This window comes from Ciona intestinalis, unplaced genomic scaffold (assembly GCF_000224145.3).
Source record: "Ciona intestinalis unplaced genomic scaffold, KH HT000122.2, whole genome shotgun sequence".
Classification (NCBI taxonomy): domain Eukaryota; kingdom Metazoa; phylum Chordata; class Ascidiacea; order Phlebobranchia; family Cionidae; genus Ciona; species Ciona intestinalis.
Genome location: NW_004190444.2, coordinates 83,763 through 101,062, shown reverse-complemented (window position 1 = coordinate 101,062; position 17,300 = coordinate 83,763). Strand labels below are relative to the sequence as shown.

The following is a 17,300-nucleotide window of genomic DNA, read 5'->3' as shown; positions in this document are numbered from 1 at the left end:
ACTTTTCAATAAAACTAAAAAACAAGGAACCTGTGCTATATTACAAATTGATTCAGCAGGCACAAGGAATCTCAATTTATAACATGACTGAGTGGTAAGTTAGAGAAAAAAGTTAAGTGGGACTCTAGCATCTGTTGTGTAATATTAGATATATTTATATGTGTGTTTGTGTTATATGTATATTAATACATTGTGGACAATACATTTTTTACCAAATAAGTGTTTATGATGGTTTCGACTACTTTTGTTTTTTGGCAGTAGTAATTCTAAATTTAAAATCACTCTTAACTATGGGAAAATATTGATTAAATATATTGCGTACATATGGGGAGAATTAAAATATTCAATTTCGACGTTTAAGAAAACGAGGCCAAATGGCCATGTGAACGCACGTCAATTCTGGCCAAAAATTGCCTCTTTTTTTGGCCTGGCCAAGTTTGGAAAAGACTCTTTTTCGTTTGGCCATGTGAACGGGCTAATAGTAACCTTATATACATGACTCATAGTAACCCCCACCTTGACCCCGGGCAACCTTTTTATATTCGACCTATAGTAACCCCCCTCAACCCCAGGCAACTTTATTATATTCGACCTATAGTAACCCCCCTCAACCCCAGGCAACTTTATTATACGTGACCTATAGTAACACCCCTTGACCCCAGGTAACTTCCCCCAGCAAGAAGCAACAAACCCCCGGCAGGGTATGGCAAGGTGAAGCGTTTGACACAAACAGATCAATCAACACACCAAGTATAAGTCCTACACCATGTTTGAAGATCAGAAGCATGTTTGACCCAGATGTGTAAGTAGGACACTATGTCTGTAGGTTGTGTAACATAAACTAATAATTCAGCGGTCACATACTTAATTAAGTGGAGGAATTCAGAGTTATAATACGAGTGTTCTTTCCACACTTTTACCCATAGCGTGTTTTAACAATTGTTGTTTTGTTGTTGATTCCTTTCCCTTCGTTCTTTAAATAACATGGTCTTCGCTATCATTTACAAAAGATAAAAAAATGTTATTTAAACCAAATAAACCCCTGCAGAGAGAAAGCTGGTGAATGGCAGATACAGATCCAGGATTCGATTCTTGAGAAATGTGTCGGAAATAATGGAATTGTTTGTATAGTGGTGGAGAAGGCTTCTAATGAGGTTTGTTTTTTACTTTTCCTAAAACTTAAAAATGTCCGCTGCGTGTCTGCCATACACCATCGAACTTGGGGTCCTTTGGTTACATGCAAGTGCCTAACCACTAAGCCATAATGCCGAACCTTAGAAAACTACTAGTTTCAATTCCTCAATAAAATGTAAGACTTACTTCAGCATCCTTTATATCAATATTTGAGAAGTTTATTTTTTCAACCCCGGATTTTATTAAACTTAAAACTACCATGATACTTACATTTCTTGCTTCTTACGTTTTATGTGTTGTATATTTAAGGTTGAAATATGCAGCAACCTATAACCCCCCTCCCCACAGGGTCTTGTTTACGTGAAATGCCTCACGAACGCAGCAGCTGGTCAAGTGTTTCGTTCGCTCCATGGTTCGTGGTTCGATGGCCGCCTCGTCACCGTTAAGTTTATCTCGCTTAACCGATTCCATTCTCATTACCCGAGCACAGTGAACCTCACGACCCCCTTAACCCCATCCTCATCTAAACCCACTTCCACCTTCCTACCCCAAACCCCTGGCTTTTCCACCTCAACCCCACTAAAGGCTTCCTAATTAGGGGGAAAAATCCCTAACTTTAAGGGTAGTAACCATGAACTATGGGTATAAACACCCCGAAATTTTGGGTCGAAAGCCTAAAAATCTGGGTCAACGCCCCTAAATTAAGGGCTAAGACCTCCTAAATGAAAACTTGAAGCATATTTTTACATTTTTAAACGTTAGGGAATCTATTAACGACAGAGTTGCTTATTTCACGTAACTCGCGCCCTAAACGTTAAACTTGCCTCTTTACCGCCACCACTTGGTTGTATAAAGGTGTACGTATGTGCCGCTAGATGTCGCACTTAAGCAATAACATTATAACAACTTTGCTTGCTCGAAACTAAACTTTAATTATTTCCTTGATTTGCTGGTGACCCCTGTTTAACCCAGGGAATTCCCCTTTTTACCCCTAGCAGACATCACCCATATACCAAAGATTTTGCAGAATTTCCCTATTTCATATTGGGGTAATCCCCAGTAAATACTGATCACCTCCAACTAGGAATTCCCCTTTCATCACCACATGGGAATTCCCCGTTATTGATACATTGCGGTACTTTTTGTAAAAGTTAACGAAAAATTCATTTCATTTTTTGGGGCCTTTTTATTTGTTTTGTTTCGGCAATGAACCAAAAAGTTACAATGTTTCTAATTCTCAAAAATTCTCGCTGTTATTTTCTTGTAATAGTAAGTCCATCTTTAACTGGCTTCGTTGCTGCCAAATTCTTGCTTCATAAATTGAAAATAAACTCGCAGATATTCAATCCTGAATACGTTGCTTAGGTGAGAAAGTATGTTACTGTGGTTTCCGTTAGAACATAATACTCCATATTTACTGATTGAGTTTTTTACAATTAACAAAACTTTTTTAGAGTTATGAGGATATGGGTATATGTAATTATTCTTTGTTTACTATCAAATAGAACAAAAAATGAAAACATGTGCCATATTACCCCACCCTACTGTATATTTACATGTGCCATCTTACCCCAACATACTGTATATAATGTCTGGTTATGTAAGGTGATAGATGACATGTTTTGCTGGTGTTTTTGTAAGTGTAACTTCTGCCCACGGTCGAGTTGCTATTGCAGTGTGTGGATAAGCAGGCATGACTTTTGGTTGATTTGGTCATTTATATCCTCGTGGGTGGGAACTTGAGTGACTTATCCATGGTTGCCACTCCCATGCCCACAGTCGAGTTGTTGAAGCTATTGCAGTGTGTGGATAAGCAGACATGACTTTTGGTTGATTTGGTCATTTATATCCTGTGGGTGGAGAACTTGAGTGACTTATCCATGGTTGCCACTCCCATGCCCACAGTCGAGTTGCTGAAGCTATTGCAGTGTGTGGATAAGCAGACATGACTTTTGGTTGATTTGGTCATTTATATCCTCTGTGGGTGGGAAGGAACTTGAGTGACTTATCCATGGTTGCCACTCCCATGCCCACAGTCAAGTTGTTGAAGCTATTACAGTGTGTGGATAAGCAGACATGACTTTTGGTTGATTTGGTCATTTATATCCTGTGGGTGGAGGAACTTGAGTGACTTATCCATGGTTGCCACTCCCATGCCCACAGTCAAGTTGTTGAAGCTATTACAGTGTGTGGATAAGCAGGCATGACTTTTGGTTGATTTGGTCATTTATATTCTCTTGGGTGGGAACTTGAGTGACTTATCTATGGTTGCCACTCCGATGCCCACAGTCGAACTACAGAACTTCTTCGCGTGTTTACACTACGCACGATGGTTGTGTATTCGCGTCTGGCGAACATAAAAGCACTTACGGGTTGTCAACTATGATTTACTATAACATAATCCAGATACACATGTATAGTACAGTTCTTATGTTTGTGTATTACAATGAATAAAAATTCAATACGCGATTTTTGATGTAAAATGTTAAATACGTTGCATTCTAAACGTGTTAAAATTTCGTAAATAATTGGCATTCGTAAACGTTTAAAAATATGTTAGTTTCGCACAAAGTTGTCCCCAAACTCCAGCACAAACTCTGATTTCTATGTGCTAGTCTCTCCTCAGTGACATCACAATCCGGATTCGACTCAAAAGAAGCCCGATCGATTCGAAAACTGGATCGAGAATTGTTCGAACTGTAAGCGACCAAATCTTTCCAATGAAGTTGATCTAGAATAGAAAGGTAAGTGACGTCATAATGTGCTCTGTTACGTATGTTACACGCAAAATCAACAGCTTATTTTTACATATAAATATAAATTGATTAAATGTGTGGCAAAATACGCGAGATTTTCGATGCTAGTAAAGAATCCTCCCATACTGAACCGTATTTCCTAATCTGTGTCGTTACGGAGAATTCTTCACTAGTGCCAAATATTCAGTTGTTTATCGCTTATCTAAATATACAGCAGATACATACATACATATTATAACGCTTACCTTGATACCGAGACATCTAATACACGGCATGATCCACCAAATGCTTAAGAAAGCAAGGCAAGCAAAGTAAACGCCCCATATCAATGCGCATGGCACGCCGAATACGAGGGTCATTATCCGGTACACCCAGTATTTCGTAACCGAGTACACCTTGTAACTCGTTCCCCATACCGTATTGAAGCTATGTGCTCCCGAAGGTTCGGCTATGATGTCAGCAAAGTTAACCTGTGAACAAAAATGATGTCATTATTACGTATATGTTACGTAACACGTAGATGGGCGCTGTAGTGTAACAACTAAATTGGTTCCCTTAATTATACGTCATAATCCCTGCGCGCTGGTCCGCTTTAAGCTTGTGACGTCACAATATTCTTAAATTAAAGCAGCCGCTGCAGTTGTGTGTAAGCGTGTGTTATCGACGGTCCAACCGCGACTGTGAATCGCTGTTATGACGTTCCAAGAACTAGATTGCGAGGAACTGACTGCAGAATCCGCGTGAAAAATTATTTAAAACGAACATCAGCGCAAAAATACTGGAAAAATATCCTTTTAAAAAACGTTCTCATCCGGCGTAATTACACAATTAAATCGCGGCTGTAAACCGCTGTTACGAAGCCATAATTACCTTTACGGATTCCTGCAGGTTCCTAGGGTCCCTGTTAACGTAGTCAGTTGTGTCTGGTTTCTTTTCCTTTTTCTCTTTTTTCTGTTTCTTGGACTTGGACTTTGGTTGTTCGAGTTTTACCTCTTTAACCGAATCAAGTTCCACATTGTCCATCCCGCTTTCGTCGATCGGCACTTTTACCTCATCACAGGGCTTTGTGACGTCATCATCGTCAGAATCGAAACGCCTCGTCGCGTCATTGGTTCCAGAACGTCTCGACCCCGGGGTTCCGGGTGCTGAATTCCCGCCAACGGACTCAGTTTTTCCCGGGGTTGCAGCTTCGTGTTGTGCTTCGAAATCACCTTTCTGTTCTCCGTTTTCTGCCATAGTTGTTGTTTACCTAAACTCGACTTCGATTGTGCTGGGAGCTCGCTGCAACTTATGCTCTAGTGGCAGGCGATAGACGAGCGCGAACAGATGCGAACGGAGCTTTTTTCTTCGCTTACCCTTTTTCACATCACTTCGTTCGCAGCTTACGAGTTGCTGCTTGCTTATTAACACCAATACGTGTGAAAGTTCTAGTCCCGCCTTAATTCTATTAAAGTTATAAAAGAACAATCAATATTATTTGCTAACAGTAAAGATTCGAAATATTTTTTTTATTATTTATAAATTATATTGTAACGTAATAATAAAACAACACAGTTTAAACCTTGTAGTATGACGTCATAAATATTAATTGCATCACGAGCCTTGTTACGTCATTAATTCCCGAATAATGACTTATTACGCATAATGCATTTCTTATGACGCGTTAATGAACTTAAGTCCAGAATATTTTCTAGAATATTGACCGGATGTTACGTATTGTTACAATAGAAATATTATAAGGGGCCTTGTTTTTGGCAATGACGTCATATACCAATTCTGTGACGACATAGCGCAACATGTGACATCACAAATCAACCTATATTACGACATAAAGTAACACATGAGTTAACAAAGGCATGCTTGTGACGACATAGAGACGTGTGTATGTCATTAGCATTGCTGTGTTAATTATATGCGAGTGCGTTGTGTGTGCTTGTAATATTCGTTGTAGTTAAACACAGAAACATGTAAATTATTGTAAAAGTGGTGTTTTAAATATTCGATATGTTTGCTTATACGACCTGTACTTAACCGTTGGTGAGTCTTATACCTTCTAAACGGCTGCTGAGTTCAATTTATTTTCATTTAAATTTGTCGTTTTATTACGGTCTAATCATCGCAACAATTATGTTTGTTACGTAAAACTGTAATCCGCATTGTGATATAAAGACACGAGTATTATGACGTATGAATTGGTTGTATTTGTTAACAATGTATGTGGTAAATAACCAAGGTGATAACGTATACTGTATTAATGTGATATACCCATCAGCTTTACTTAATACTTGTGGGTTAATTTGTAGACCACTGATGACGTATATAAGGTGCGCCGCATGTGTGTTACATTAGATTGGCGTGCCGCAAAGCGGGCATATAGGTGTACCATAAAACTTTATTTACAATAATTATTGTGAAATTTTTCGTGCCATTTTTTCAAAATTATCATATAAAATTAAGTTAAAAAAAACTTTTGGTTAGTCGCCAACTGGCTCATAGGATCTGGTTCTGTGAGCTTAAAAGTTAAATAATCCCCGGCATATAAAACGCATAAGGTACCGGTATATGTAGCTAAGTTTACATAGCTTTATCATAGGAATGTATGTACACCTATATAGCCAGGGGCTACTACCATGTTTATTACATTAACCATACGCGTCTAAGATTCGCGACAAAATGGTTTTTGGCTTCTGCATAATTTTATTTAACGGGTGAAATCTTTTGTTCCGAATCGAGAAAGTTTATATGACGTCATAATTTATTTTATGACGTCAGAACCTGAACTTTTGCCGAAAAATCGACCTTTGCACATGCCTGTCACGGTTAAACACGAAGGAGATTACACGGTTTGTTTCAAGTAAAGGTTTTGGCGCAAAAACTTGTTTAACGATCAGTGAAGACACGTTTTGTCTGGATTTAAATTTAACCCTACGTTTAAATTAGCCCGTACAAATACTTCATTAATGATCATTTTAACACTAAATTAAAATCATTTTTATTCAGTATTTTTAATACGATTTTAAAGATCAAATTCATTAAAACAACGAAGAGAAGGAAATTAGCAGCAAAACGATATAAAAACGTATAGCCTAAGCCCTAAATACTTGCAAACGCATCGGTTAAAAATCGTGGGCTTTAAACCGAACATACTACGCGTATTAAATTACTATTATTATTTTATATTTAAATTTTTTTATATTTTTCGTCTGCAATGCATTATAATGAACAACCAAATACCTCTGCTTGGAATTCGACATTAAGTATCTTAAGTGGAAAAACTCGTGTTCGGCATTTTCAATAAAGTTCATGTTGAATTTGATCTAATATGATTCATAGCTTAATCACATACATCTGTGTTTACTGCTTGGAGCTCCATCAAAGTGGTCTGGCCCCGGGCGCATGGGAGACCACACGCTCAAGTTGACCGATAGTGACCCCTACAATGTCACCAAGTGACCGATAATGACCCCTAATACCATGTAAACTAAACATATTAAGTATTTTCGAGAACAAAGGGTCATGGGTTCGAGGCTTACGGTCGTAAATAAATCAGAATTTTAATTGAATTTAAAGTATTCGCTTGAACTGCTATTATAAGGCGGGTGCACCGCGTGTACCAAAAGCGTAGACATTACTATCAACAGCTTTAACAGCAACAGCATTTCTAACTAACTTTTAATTTGCTCCAACTGCTAATACAACGTTAAAATCAAGTTAACACAACATTGCCAAAAAAATTAACTTTGCTAGTGCTTGAAACTGATGGTTTAAATACCTTTATTTTACACCATGTTAAAAATAACGATTCTGAAAACTTTTTTCTTTATATTTATACCGTTGTGTAGATTCAGTAGCCACGCTTTTATTTGACGTTTTTCTATCTTCGCTATCGTATTTAAAAGAAAAAAAGCTATGTTATATTAATCCTGTTATTTCTGTTAAAAAAATTTTTTTTTATAAAATAAGTCGATTGCTTTTCGATTTAAACGAACGATTCTGATTGGTTGGTTGATAGTCCAGGTTTAGCTCACCTCAAATCCCTATTGGCTGTCGGTTGCCAAGCAACGATTACGTCACTATTTATTATAGACACCGACTGTTATGTTGTTAATATGATTCCAACGTCTATCAGGACATGAACTACTGATGATATTTGATTATAAGTTTAAATGCTCATGTTATACGGCGTCAAAATGTATCCAGATATTAGTTTCGGTCTTACATTTATATTTCACTTGCTATGTGGTTACGTAAACAAGATATCCCATATTCTTGGGATTATATCAACTTACGTAGATGTGTTAGATTCTGCATAAATGTAGCAAGCATTTTTATACATGATGTAAACTTAGTAATTGGCAATCATGGCTTTATTCAATATTCAATATACTTCCAAGTAAGCCCTGGTTTGGGATTTTTGACGACTGTAGTTTTGTTGCTTATTCCCTTCTCTCGTTTTATTGACTTGGTTCTTTTCTGTCGTATTCGAAAATAGTTAAATGTATTGCTATCACATGTCTTATTGCAATTCGCTATATACATAATACATACATACGCCTTTCCTAAGTAACTGTATCTCTCGTTATTATATAGAACTTCTATAACAGTCTTAATCTGTCAATCAACGTACAAGGTGTCAATCAAATGACGTCATTCAAATTTATTGTCGCTCAGTACATTGTTACGTCACACACGATCTTCTATATATACTGGTTAAGTTAGTGCATATATATATTAGTTGTTCGGCTATTTTGAAATCACGATAGAAAAGTTATAATATCCTCCAATGCTCCCAAATCCCAACGTTGTACTTCATACTTCGTATTTATCCGTTTGTACCCTCATATTATTAAACACCATTCCAATACTTTGGAATATGGGATCAAATATGGAGGACACAGTCACCCCCCAGAATCCCTTCCACAAGGACATCTTGATGTTATGGCATCTCCTGAACGGAACCAATAGCCAGATATTCAAACACGCGATAAATGCGAACCAAATCCCCCATAAGAAAGCTGCGGGTACCGAGCAGAAGAAGCTGGCCACACTATAACAGCATCCCTTGCTAAACCCGTACACCTCTTTACTAAGATGCCACGAGTATTTAGGTGTATAATACCCTTCCGGTTCCGCTATGACGTCATCAAAGTTTACCTGTGACGTAACAAGGTTTATTATAACGTCAATTGTTTACACTCGAATTGTGGTTATTTAGTTGACATAGTTTCGTTGTTTGTTTGGCAAATATGTCTGTTATGTCCTAATGTGCTAATTGTACTTTAGATAGTACCAGAGTTTATTGTGGACATACTTATTAATCTGCATCGAGAATGTTTGATATCAATAACAAAGAACCACATTACGAAACAATATTTATGCCACAGTTGGCCCATCGCCCCAAAATACTACCTCAACCAAACCGCTCATTATTAACCCCAAGTAACCCCACAAACCCCAAACTTACCCTCAAATCCTGGTTAATGAACTCCGGGTCCCTCTCGCTTCTAGACTTGAACACCTGCACTGGAAGGTCCAAGCCTCGGACTCGCTTCTTCTTCTTTTTCTTCTTGGGCTCTTCTACCTCCTGATTGGACGGTGACGCGTCACGTGACGGGTGTTTCGACGAATCACCTTCCTCTTTCGGTTCCGTCTCATCAACCACCACGAATTCCTCGCCGGAGGTGACGTCACATGTGACGTCATCAACCGGAAGTCTCGCTACGTCATCTTGAGATCCTGTCTTCTCCCCTCCCATTGTTCTTGATCGACGTTTGTTGTTAGAAGTTCGCGAACCCAGCGACGAAACACTCCAAACCGAAGAGTTACCGGACCTACGTAATAATGGGTTGTATTCTTCGTCACAATACGAACTCTCACGTTTGTTGCAAACGCTTCGACGCCCAGCTGAAACAATAGACCGGCAATCTGGATCTCGAAGCTGCCGATTCAATCTACTGTCCGAACCAAAACTCCCGATGTAACTAACTTCGTTCGTCGCATCTTCGTCGCTCTCGTTTGCCTTCTTCTCTCCCCCCGTGTGACGTAACGAGCCTTCTTCTTCTCGGTTCTCTCCTTTTTTTTCACCTTCTGATACGAATGCTTCAGCAGATCTTAGTTCTTGCAGCAACTCGTCTCCCATGATGTCACGCCTTGCGTCATTGGTGACGTCACCCATTGGAACCATCTCTCTAGCATCATCGTAACCCTCCATAGTCAAACTTTTAGTTCTAACTCGATTTTGCAATTGTCAGTTTTGTTAAAAATTTTTTTATTTAAATCTTTAAATATAAAAATAATTTTAATATTAAAATTTTCTCGTTAAATTGCCCGAAATATGTTTATATTTTTCTACATTTTTTTAAACATTCCGAAAAAATTAAAATAACTGTAACCAAAAAATGTATTAAACTTTTAAAGTAAATTGCTTAAATATTTTTTTTTTGTTAAATCTTAACGAAACTTGTTTATATTTTACCATCAACTTGAACCTTGACCCCGAGTAACCCTTCCCGAATAACCTCAAGTAACCCCAGTCACCAACTGTGACAATTTAATACGTCATAATGAAGTATCCCATGAGAATAACAGACGTTGTACTTATATAGTTTGAAACTTCATCTGTAAATCATTTCATGTTTAACTGGCTGCAAATGCGTGTATTATAAAGAACGTATGTAACTTATTTATCCTCACATGGTGGGGCAACGACAGTCGTTATAACACAGGTGTTCTGTTTCATACACCTCATACCCGCTATTAAGTTACCAAGTAAGTAACTTATTTATCCTTGCATGGCGGGACAACGACAGTCGTTTAATGACATGCCTACCTAACTCACTAACATGACAATTTTTATTTATCCCTTCGAAAACAATATAACTCGCTAGGGGGCAAAATAAATGAAAAGCTTTGGTTTATTAAAACCATGGCTATTAAACCCTGTAAGGAACAATTCACAATTTATACATTCTGTCTAAAAATAAACATTTTCTGAGTTTTTATAACTCCTGCCGCAAATGGTTTCATTCCTGCTTACTACCCTACCGCATAATGACGTATCCATTACGAAACAATCCTTTTAGTGACGTAGTTGTGAATTCTGACGTCACAAAGTGAAAACAACTGCGCGATTCCAGTTGTTTATTCTCTTCACTAATAATCAAGATAATGACGTATTTTTATGGGGATTCGCGAATTCAAAACAGCTGTTTTGTGTTTAGATGCCGATTTGTGTTAATTGGGCACGTGTGAATAAGTAGACACGTAGTTTTAATAGTGTAGTTGGCCGGAAAAGATTGCTTTTATTGCTGAAACTTCGATGGTTTTAATTCTTTTCAAAGTTTTAGAATTTAGATAAAATATTAGATTTAACTTATTTATCCTCGCATGGCAGGGACAACGACAGTCGTTATAACACGGGTGTTCTGTTTCATACACCTCGTGTCCGCTTACAAGTTACCACGTATGTAACTTATTTATCCTCGCATGGCAGGGACAACGACAGTCGTTATAACACGGGTGTTCTGTTTCATACACCTCGTGTCCGCTTACAAGTTACCACATATGTAACTTATTTATCCTCGCATAGCAGGCAACGACAGTCGTTATAACACGGGTGTCCTGTTTCATACACCTCGTCCCGCTTACAAGTTACCACGTATGTAACTTATTTATTCTCGCATAGCAGGCAACGACAGTCGTTATAACACGGGTGTTCTGTTTCATACACCTCGTCCCTGCTTACAAGTTACCACGTATGTAACTTATTTATCCTCGCATGGCAGGGACAACGACAGTCGTTATAACACGGGTGTTCTGTTTCATACACCTCGTGTCCGCTTACAAGTTACCACGTATGTAACTTATTTATCCTCGCATGGCAGGGACAACGACAGTCGTTATAACACGGGTGTTCTGTTTCATACATCCCGTGTCCGCTTACAAGTTACCATGTATAAACCTTAAAGATAATTTGTAATAAGTACTTTAAATTGGCGCATCAGTGCATGACACTATTATTCTAGAATTCAATTTCAACTTTAGGGTGGGGGAAGATGGGACACTTTTATCACATAATATCCAAATACCCTGGCCGTCTTTTAAACAATTAACAGCGGTCTATGGGAGTCGTGAGGATACGGTTTTATAATTCGTTGAATGTTCTTTGTTTACTACCGAATGGGACGAGAAAAAAGAATGAATATGTGTCCCATCTTCCCCCAACCTACTGTATGACGTAACACAATGTAACAATTGTACGCGAAGTTGTAAAACAACCAACATTCTAAATCGCGACATTTCGATTAAAACAATAATGCTTTGTGTTTTAATAATGAAAGGTTAATGACGTCATAATGAACATTATGATCGAATAGAAACTTGACCTTTCGTTGATTTCGCTCAAAAACGCGAAAATCGCGGTCGAAATTCTAAATTAGCGTGTTGTGACGTAACGATCACTTAACAATGTAATTCTCGAATTATTTGTTTGTTTAAACTTTAGTGTGAAAACTTTCTCGAATGTATTCGTTAAGTGGATAGATGTATTTATGACGTCCTACTCGTTTGCCGCGTGCTGTTTCAATGACGTCACAATGCGGTTTGATTGTTTAACATCTAGACCGGAAGTTTAATAAACGCGAAAATGTTTTTAGAATAAAGAACAAAGAACTTCGTGATAAATGCAAAATAAATAGAAAATCGGAGAAAAATTGAAATTGATTTGAGTGTGGATCACTAAAGATGCCTAAAGGCGTGTTTGTAGCGGGAAATATTGCGATTAATATTAACATCCGATTTGTTATCAATATCGCGAGGTTTAACGCCGCAGATTTTTACGGTGTGTGCAGATATGCACTTGGTAATGTTGTTTACCCAATCAACCGCATTGTCGTGAAAATATGCGGCCATAATATTTGCCGCGGGCAAATTAAAACCGGTCAAACACCAATGGAATATCCCTGTATTCGAAATTATTAACAATTATTTTATATCGCCGGAAAATTGATATTTTATTTAAAGGTTACGGTTAATAATAATTGCACCAAATATATTATTTGTATTACGATTTTTTTATTGGATTTAGCAGCTATGCTTTTTATTGGCAATTTTAGTAGTTTTCACCGTTCTAACGAGTGCCATTTTGTTGCTAACTTCATTCTCTTCGTTGTTTTAATTAATAGGACCTTCGCTATCGTGTTTAAAGAAATAAATATTGTCTTTTTTACGAGTATTATAAACTACAAACGAGTATTTTAAAATTCCCGAGATTTCGTTTATTACAAAACTTGTGCTGTTGTGACGTCACATACGTTTGGCACGCTTAACATATTTATAAAAATTCTGCATAAATGACGATTTAAAAGGAATAAATAAAAAGATTATGACGTAGCTAGCATAAAAATCATCTATACGAATGACGTAATACTCCCGATATATTATTTCTATGAAATTCACGTCGAAATTTTTGAATTCTCGCTTCCTTCAAAATCTTCGTCGTAGTCATAGCTCCCTCTGACGGATTCGTTTTTCGCCGCCTCTGTGACGTCACCTTGTTGCATTGTCCGTCCCTTTGTAACGTCATGATCGCTCTTCGTGACGTAATTATCGAGAGCTTCCATCTGTTGTTGTTGTTGCTTGGCAACCTCATCCAATCGTTGTCTTAGCAACGCCACTTCATCCTGATGACGTAATCCTTGATCCTTAAACGTCACGTTCGTCATATCCGCTAAACCTACGTCATTTTTAATTATATTATTCCATAATTATATAATTCCAAAATTATATAATTCCACAACAAAAATAGCCAGAAATTCATATTCACACGTCGCACCCAGAAAATCCCAGATTGAGGAATTTTTTTTTAAGGTTATACTGACTTGTTTCACGGTTTACTTTTAAGAGTACAACAACTAAAGGTCCACCTGCTACCCAGGTTTAACAGCCCTGTGGTTATTCCATAGGTTATAACATGGTGGGGGCGTGGTTCTATATAACATGTTTATAATCACGTACCAAGATGGCTTAATTATTTATAATATCCCTTCTGACAAGTTCTTTCTCGCAATATTTACCCCTATTAAAGAAAATAAAATCCAGAACCTAAATGTCTAAATTAAAACCATCATAAAAACAAAGTCTTCTCAAACTTACCAATTGGGCTTATGGCCGTCATATCATGACGTAGATTCATGGTTGACGTCATCAAGGGTAGATTGTCCGACATACCAACCACACGGCGGAACTCCTCATGACGTCGTTTTAACTCACGTATTCGACGTCGGGTTCGATTGTGTTCTTCCATCGATACACCGTGTCTGTAATGGCATGAGTTGTTATTATGATGTCATGTAAATTATATTTATCTCCTCAATGCGATAGCGAAGATCAAATTAATCAAAACAACGAAGAGAATGGAATTAACAACAAAACTACAGTCGTTAAAACACGCTACGGGTAAAAACTACTGGAGAAAAAATGTTAAACCTATATCACGTATAGACTAACTTAGGAGAGATATAATATAGATATCTTACTTTCCAGCTTTTGTTTCTATTTCAAGCTGTTCCTTCTGTGCCTCCAAAAGCTCAGTTTTACGATTTAAGCTTCGAACTTTTTCCTGGATGGATTGTTTCCATCTAAACATAAATATCTTATAATATATGGGGTATAATGCCAGGGTTAGAGAACCAGGGATCCTGGGTTCAAATCTAGGCCAGAGAGTTGAAGAACCAGAAACTCTGGGTTTGAATTCAGGCCGGGGTTGGAGAACCAGGGATCCTGGGTTTGAATTCAGGCCGGGGTTAAAACACAAAACTAACTTTTTCTGTTGTTTTTTATTTTTCTCCAACGTTTCGGTTGTTTTTGTCAACTTGAATTCTAATTGGTCGATTCTACTTTGCAGACGATGTTTCTCCTGAAGAGCAGAAATCTTGTTCTCTTCTATTGCTCTGGGGAGGAGAAGTGGCATTGTTACATCATAGGCACATGGTGAGTGATTGTTACGTCATTAATGGTTATCAAACTTGTTTTACTTGCGTGTGTTTAATAAAATCTCTTGAAATACGACAGCAAAGAACAAAATATTTAAAACAACAAAAAGAAGGGAATTCGCAACAAACGTCAGTCAGTAAAACACGCGGGTAATAATTAAGTTTTAACTAAAAGCACAAATCCACAATATATGACCTTGGAACAAAAAACAGTAACTTATACTCATACACACAATCCTACACAACAAAAAAATACAAAAAAACACATACCAAGCACACAGGACCCTATACACACATAACTTACTTCTCAGCTTCCATCTGAGCTTTCTGTACTTTCATTTTCATCGCATCCAAATCAACTTTCGATGTTCGGATCGTCTCGTTCGCTCGTTGCGACTCTTCCACCACTTGGTGGCGAGCAAGAGTCAACTCTTGGATTTCTTTCTCTCGTTCGTGTAGTTTTATCCTCAAGGTGGCGCACTCGTCTCTGTCACGCTCGAGTTGACGAACCGTCTTCGTTTCGTGTTCTAGGTGGATTCTGTAAAACATTATAAGCATAAGTGCAAACCTAGAGGGGCAGGGTGGACATAGATAAATGTCACTTATTTATCTATAGCTCTAAACTTGAGGATGCTGAGTTCAAGGTTTGCCACCGCTACCATTTTGTCTTTGGGCTAGGCAATTGCTTCAACCCAGTGGTCACTAATTGGCCAAACTATAAGCCAAACATTTAATAAAACCACCCAACAAGTTACATCTGTGGTAACTTGTAAGCAAACACCGTTGGTGGCCAGCAACCCGAGGATAAATAAGGTTCATCTATTAATTTAATTTAAAATTCCCACCCCCATTCAGATATAACACAACTCCACTCACTTTAACTCCGCCAGCTCCATCTTCACTCTCCCCTCCTCCTCCTCCCTTCTCCTCATTTGCTCCTCATGTTGCTCCCGCTCATTTGACCTTTGTAACCTCTCCTCTGATAACCTTTGACCCAGTTCTTTACACTTCCCCTCTAACCCCATCTTCTCACCCTGCATCTCGTTCGTTTTACCCCACTCCTCTTCCTGGACCTGCTGGACACGGATGAGCGCTTCTCGCTCGGCCTCCTCTAGCTCCCTCTGGTGACGATCGATTGCCCCACGTGCAAGGTCAAGCTCCGATTCCAATTCTAAAATAAACAAAAAAAGTTTAAAGATCTTAAACTATAATGTTAATGTATATACTGTTGCTGAAGGGCATGTTAATGTAAAATCTTCTGACATTTGTTTTCTTGTTCATAGGCCAACATTTCGTCCAGATGTTAAGTCGTTACCAAGAACACAAACGCCTACAATGGTAGCAGCGTAAAGACTTGAACCTGTAACCACCGGGCTACTTTTACCTCTGACTGTTTGTTTATTGTAAGTAGTATTATTATTATGCCTGGCTTCGTTTTATCATATTATGATGTAATTGCCAGTCTTATGACATCACAAACCTTGTACTTTGGTAACCAAGCCATCTCGCTCTCGTTCCAAACTTCCTTGTAGTTTCAACAGCTCCATCTTGTGACTGGTGAGGGCCACCTTGTGACGATGTGTCTCCTCGTCAAACATGTTTCTGTCATAATGGTGATTGTATGCAACTTACTTATTTTGGCATGACAAGACAAAGATAGTCATTATGACGCGGGTGTTCTGTTTCATACACCTCAAGCTTGCTTACAAGTTACCACGTATGTAACTTATTTATCATCACATGGCGGGAAAACGACAGTAGTTATAACACGGGTGTTCTGCTCCTAACACCTCAAGCTTGCTTACAAGTTACCACGTATGTAACTTTGTAGGTGTCTGTTTTTTCGTATGGCTGACAATTTAGACAACCCTTTAGTGACCACTGGGTTTGAGCAATTGCCACAAAGTGTCTTGCCCAAGGACACATACGCCCACAACAAAGCAGCATTAAAATCAACTTTTAGTCGAAAATGTAGACACACTAACTACTCTATCACAGATCTAATGCGTAAACATGACATATAAAATAAAGGGTAAATAAGTTGCATTGTTTTATCATAGTATGACATACTTCAGTGATGCACATTCCTTATTCTTCTCAGTTAGCTGGGTTGTGAACCGGTTGATTTGGTCACCACTGTCGCGTAACTCTTTCTGTAACCTCTCGCATTGTAAGTCACATGACCGTTTCTCGCTCTGTGATTGGTTAAAAAGAATTTGAAATTTTAAACACTCAATAATAGAGATTATATTCTATAAGGGTGAGGTCTTCAGTGAGGCACACTTGAGATCTGGGGTGTAGGTATATACCCCCACCCACGGTGCTACCATCTAGAACCCCACTGAGGCAGTTTATGGCATACAAACATAAACCTTTAAAGCACATATTAATATTTTATCAAACCTCTATAGCTTCAATT

General features: G+C 38.1%; 4 protein-coding genes across 4 annotated transcripts in view; 1 reads left to right on the top strand and 3 right to left on the bottom strand.

The window, feature by feature from the left end:
- The window catches only part of LOC100177646 (inner nuclear membrane protein Man1), a gene marked incomplete in the record, with an annotated part of 8,384 nt that extends 5,897 nt beyond the window's left edge, over positions 1 to 2,487 (top strand). The window contains 3 exon segments of the mRNA XM_002120184.4: positions 669 to 802; positions 1,049 to 1,154; positions 1,483 to 2,487. Of these exon segments, the coding sequence (XP_002120220.3) occupies positions 669 to 802; positions 1,049 to 1,154; positions 1,483 to 1,728 (486 nt within the window).
- Positions 2,488 to 3,549: 1,062 nt separating this feature from the next.
- LOC100177697 (caveolin-3) lies at positions 3,550 to 5,202 on the bottom strand. Its single transcript, XM_002121837.5, has 3 exons — positions 4,761 to 5,202; positions 4,136 to 4,360; positions 3,550 to 3,865 (listed from the first exon to the last, which is right to left on the bottom strand). Exons 1-3 carry the CDS (start codon positions 5,124 to 5,126, stop codon positions 3,746 to 3,748), a joined length of 711 nt encoding a protein of 236 aa, XP_002121873.1. The 5' UTR covers positions 5,127 to 5,202; the 3' UTR covers positions 3,550 to 3,745.
- Positions 5,203 to 8,527: 3,325 nt separating this feature from the next.
- LOC100180042 lies at positions 8,528 to 10,259 on the bottom strand. The gene is made up of 2 exons (XM_002121889.4): positions 9,355 to 10,259; positions 8,528 to 9,044 (listed from the first exon to the last, which is right to left on the bottom strand). The coding sequence occupies exons 1-2, from the start codon at positions 10,099 to 10,101 to the stop codon at positions 8,700 to 8,702; spliced, it is 1,092 nt and encodes a 363-aa protein (XP_002121925.1). The 5' UTR covers positions 10,102 to 10,259; the 3' UTR covers positions 8,528 to 8,699.
- Positions 10,260 to 13,142: 2,883 nt separating this feature from the next.
- Positions 13,143 to 17,300, bottom strand: part of LOC100182380 (centrosomal protein of 83 kDa) — an 8,690-nt gene continuing 4,532 nt past the window's right edge. Inside the window, exons 9-14 of the mRNA XM_002120894.1 lie at positions 15,758 to 16,052; positions 15,186 to 15,419; positions 14,711 to 14,839; positions 14,426 to 14,527; positions 14,043 to 14,206; positions 13,143 to 13,623 (exon numbers count right to left, since the gene is read on the bottom strand). Coding sequence (XP_002120930.1) covers positions 13,343 to 13,623; positions 14,043 to 14,206; positions 14,426 to 14,527; positions 14,711 to 14,839; positions 15,186 to 15,419; positions 15,758 to 16,052 — 1,205 coding nt within the window. The 3' untranslated portion in view covers positions 13,143 to 13,342. The remainder of the gene's footprint in view (positions 13,624 to 14,042; positions 14,207 to 14,425; positions 14,528 to 14,710; positions 14,840 to 15,185; positions 15,420 to 15,757; positions 16,053 to 17,300) is intronic.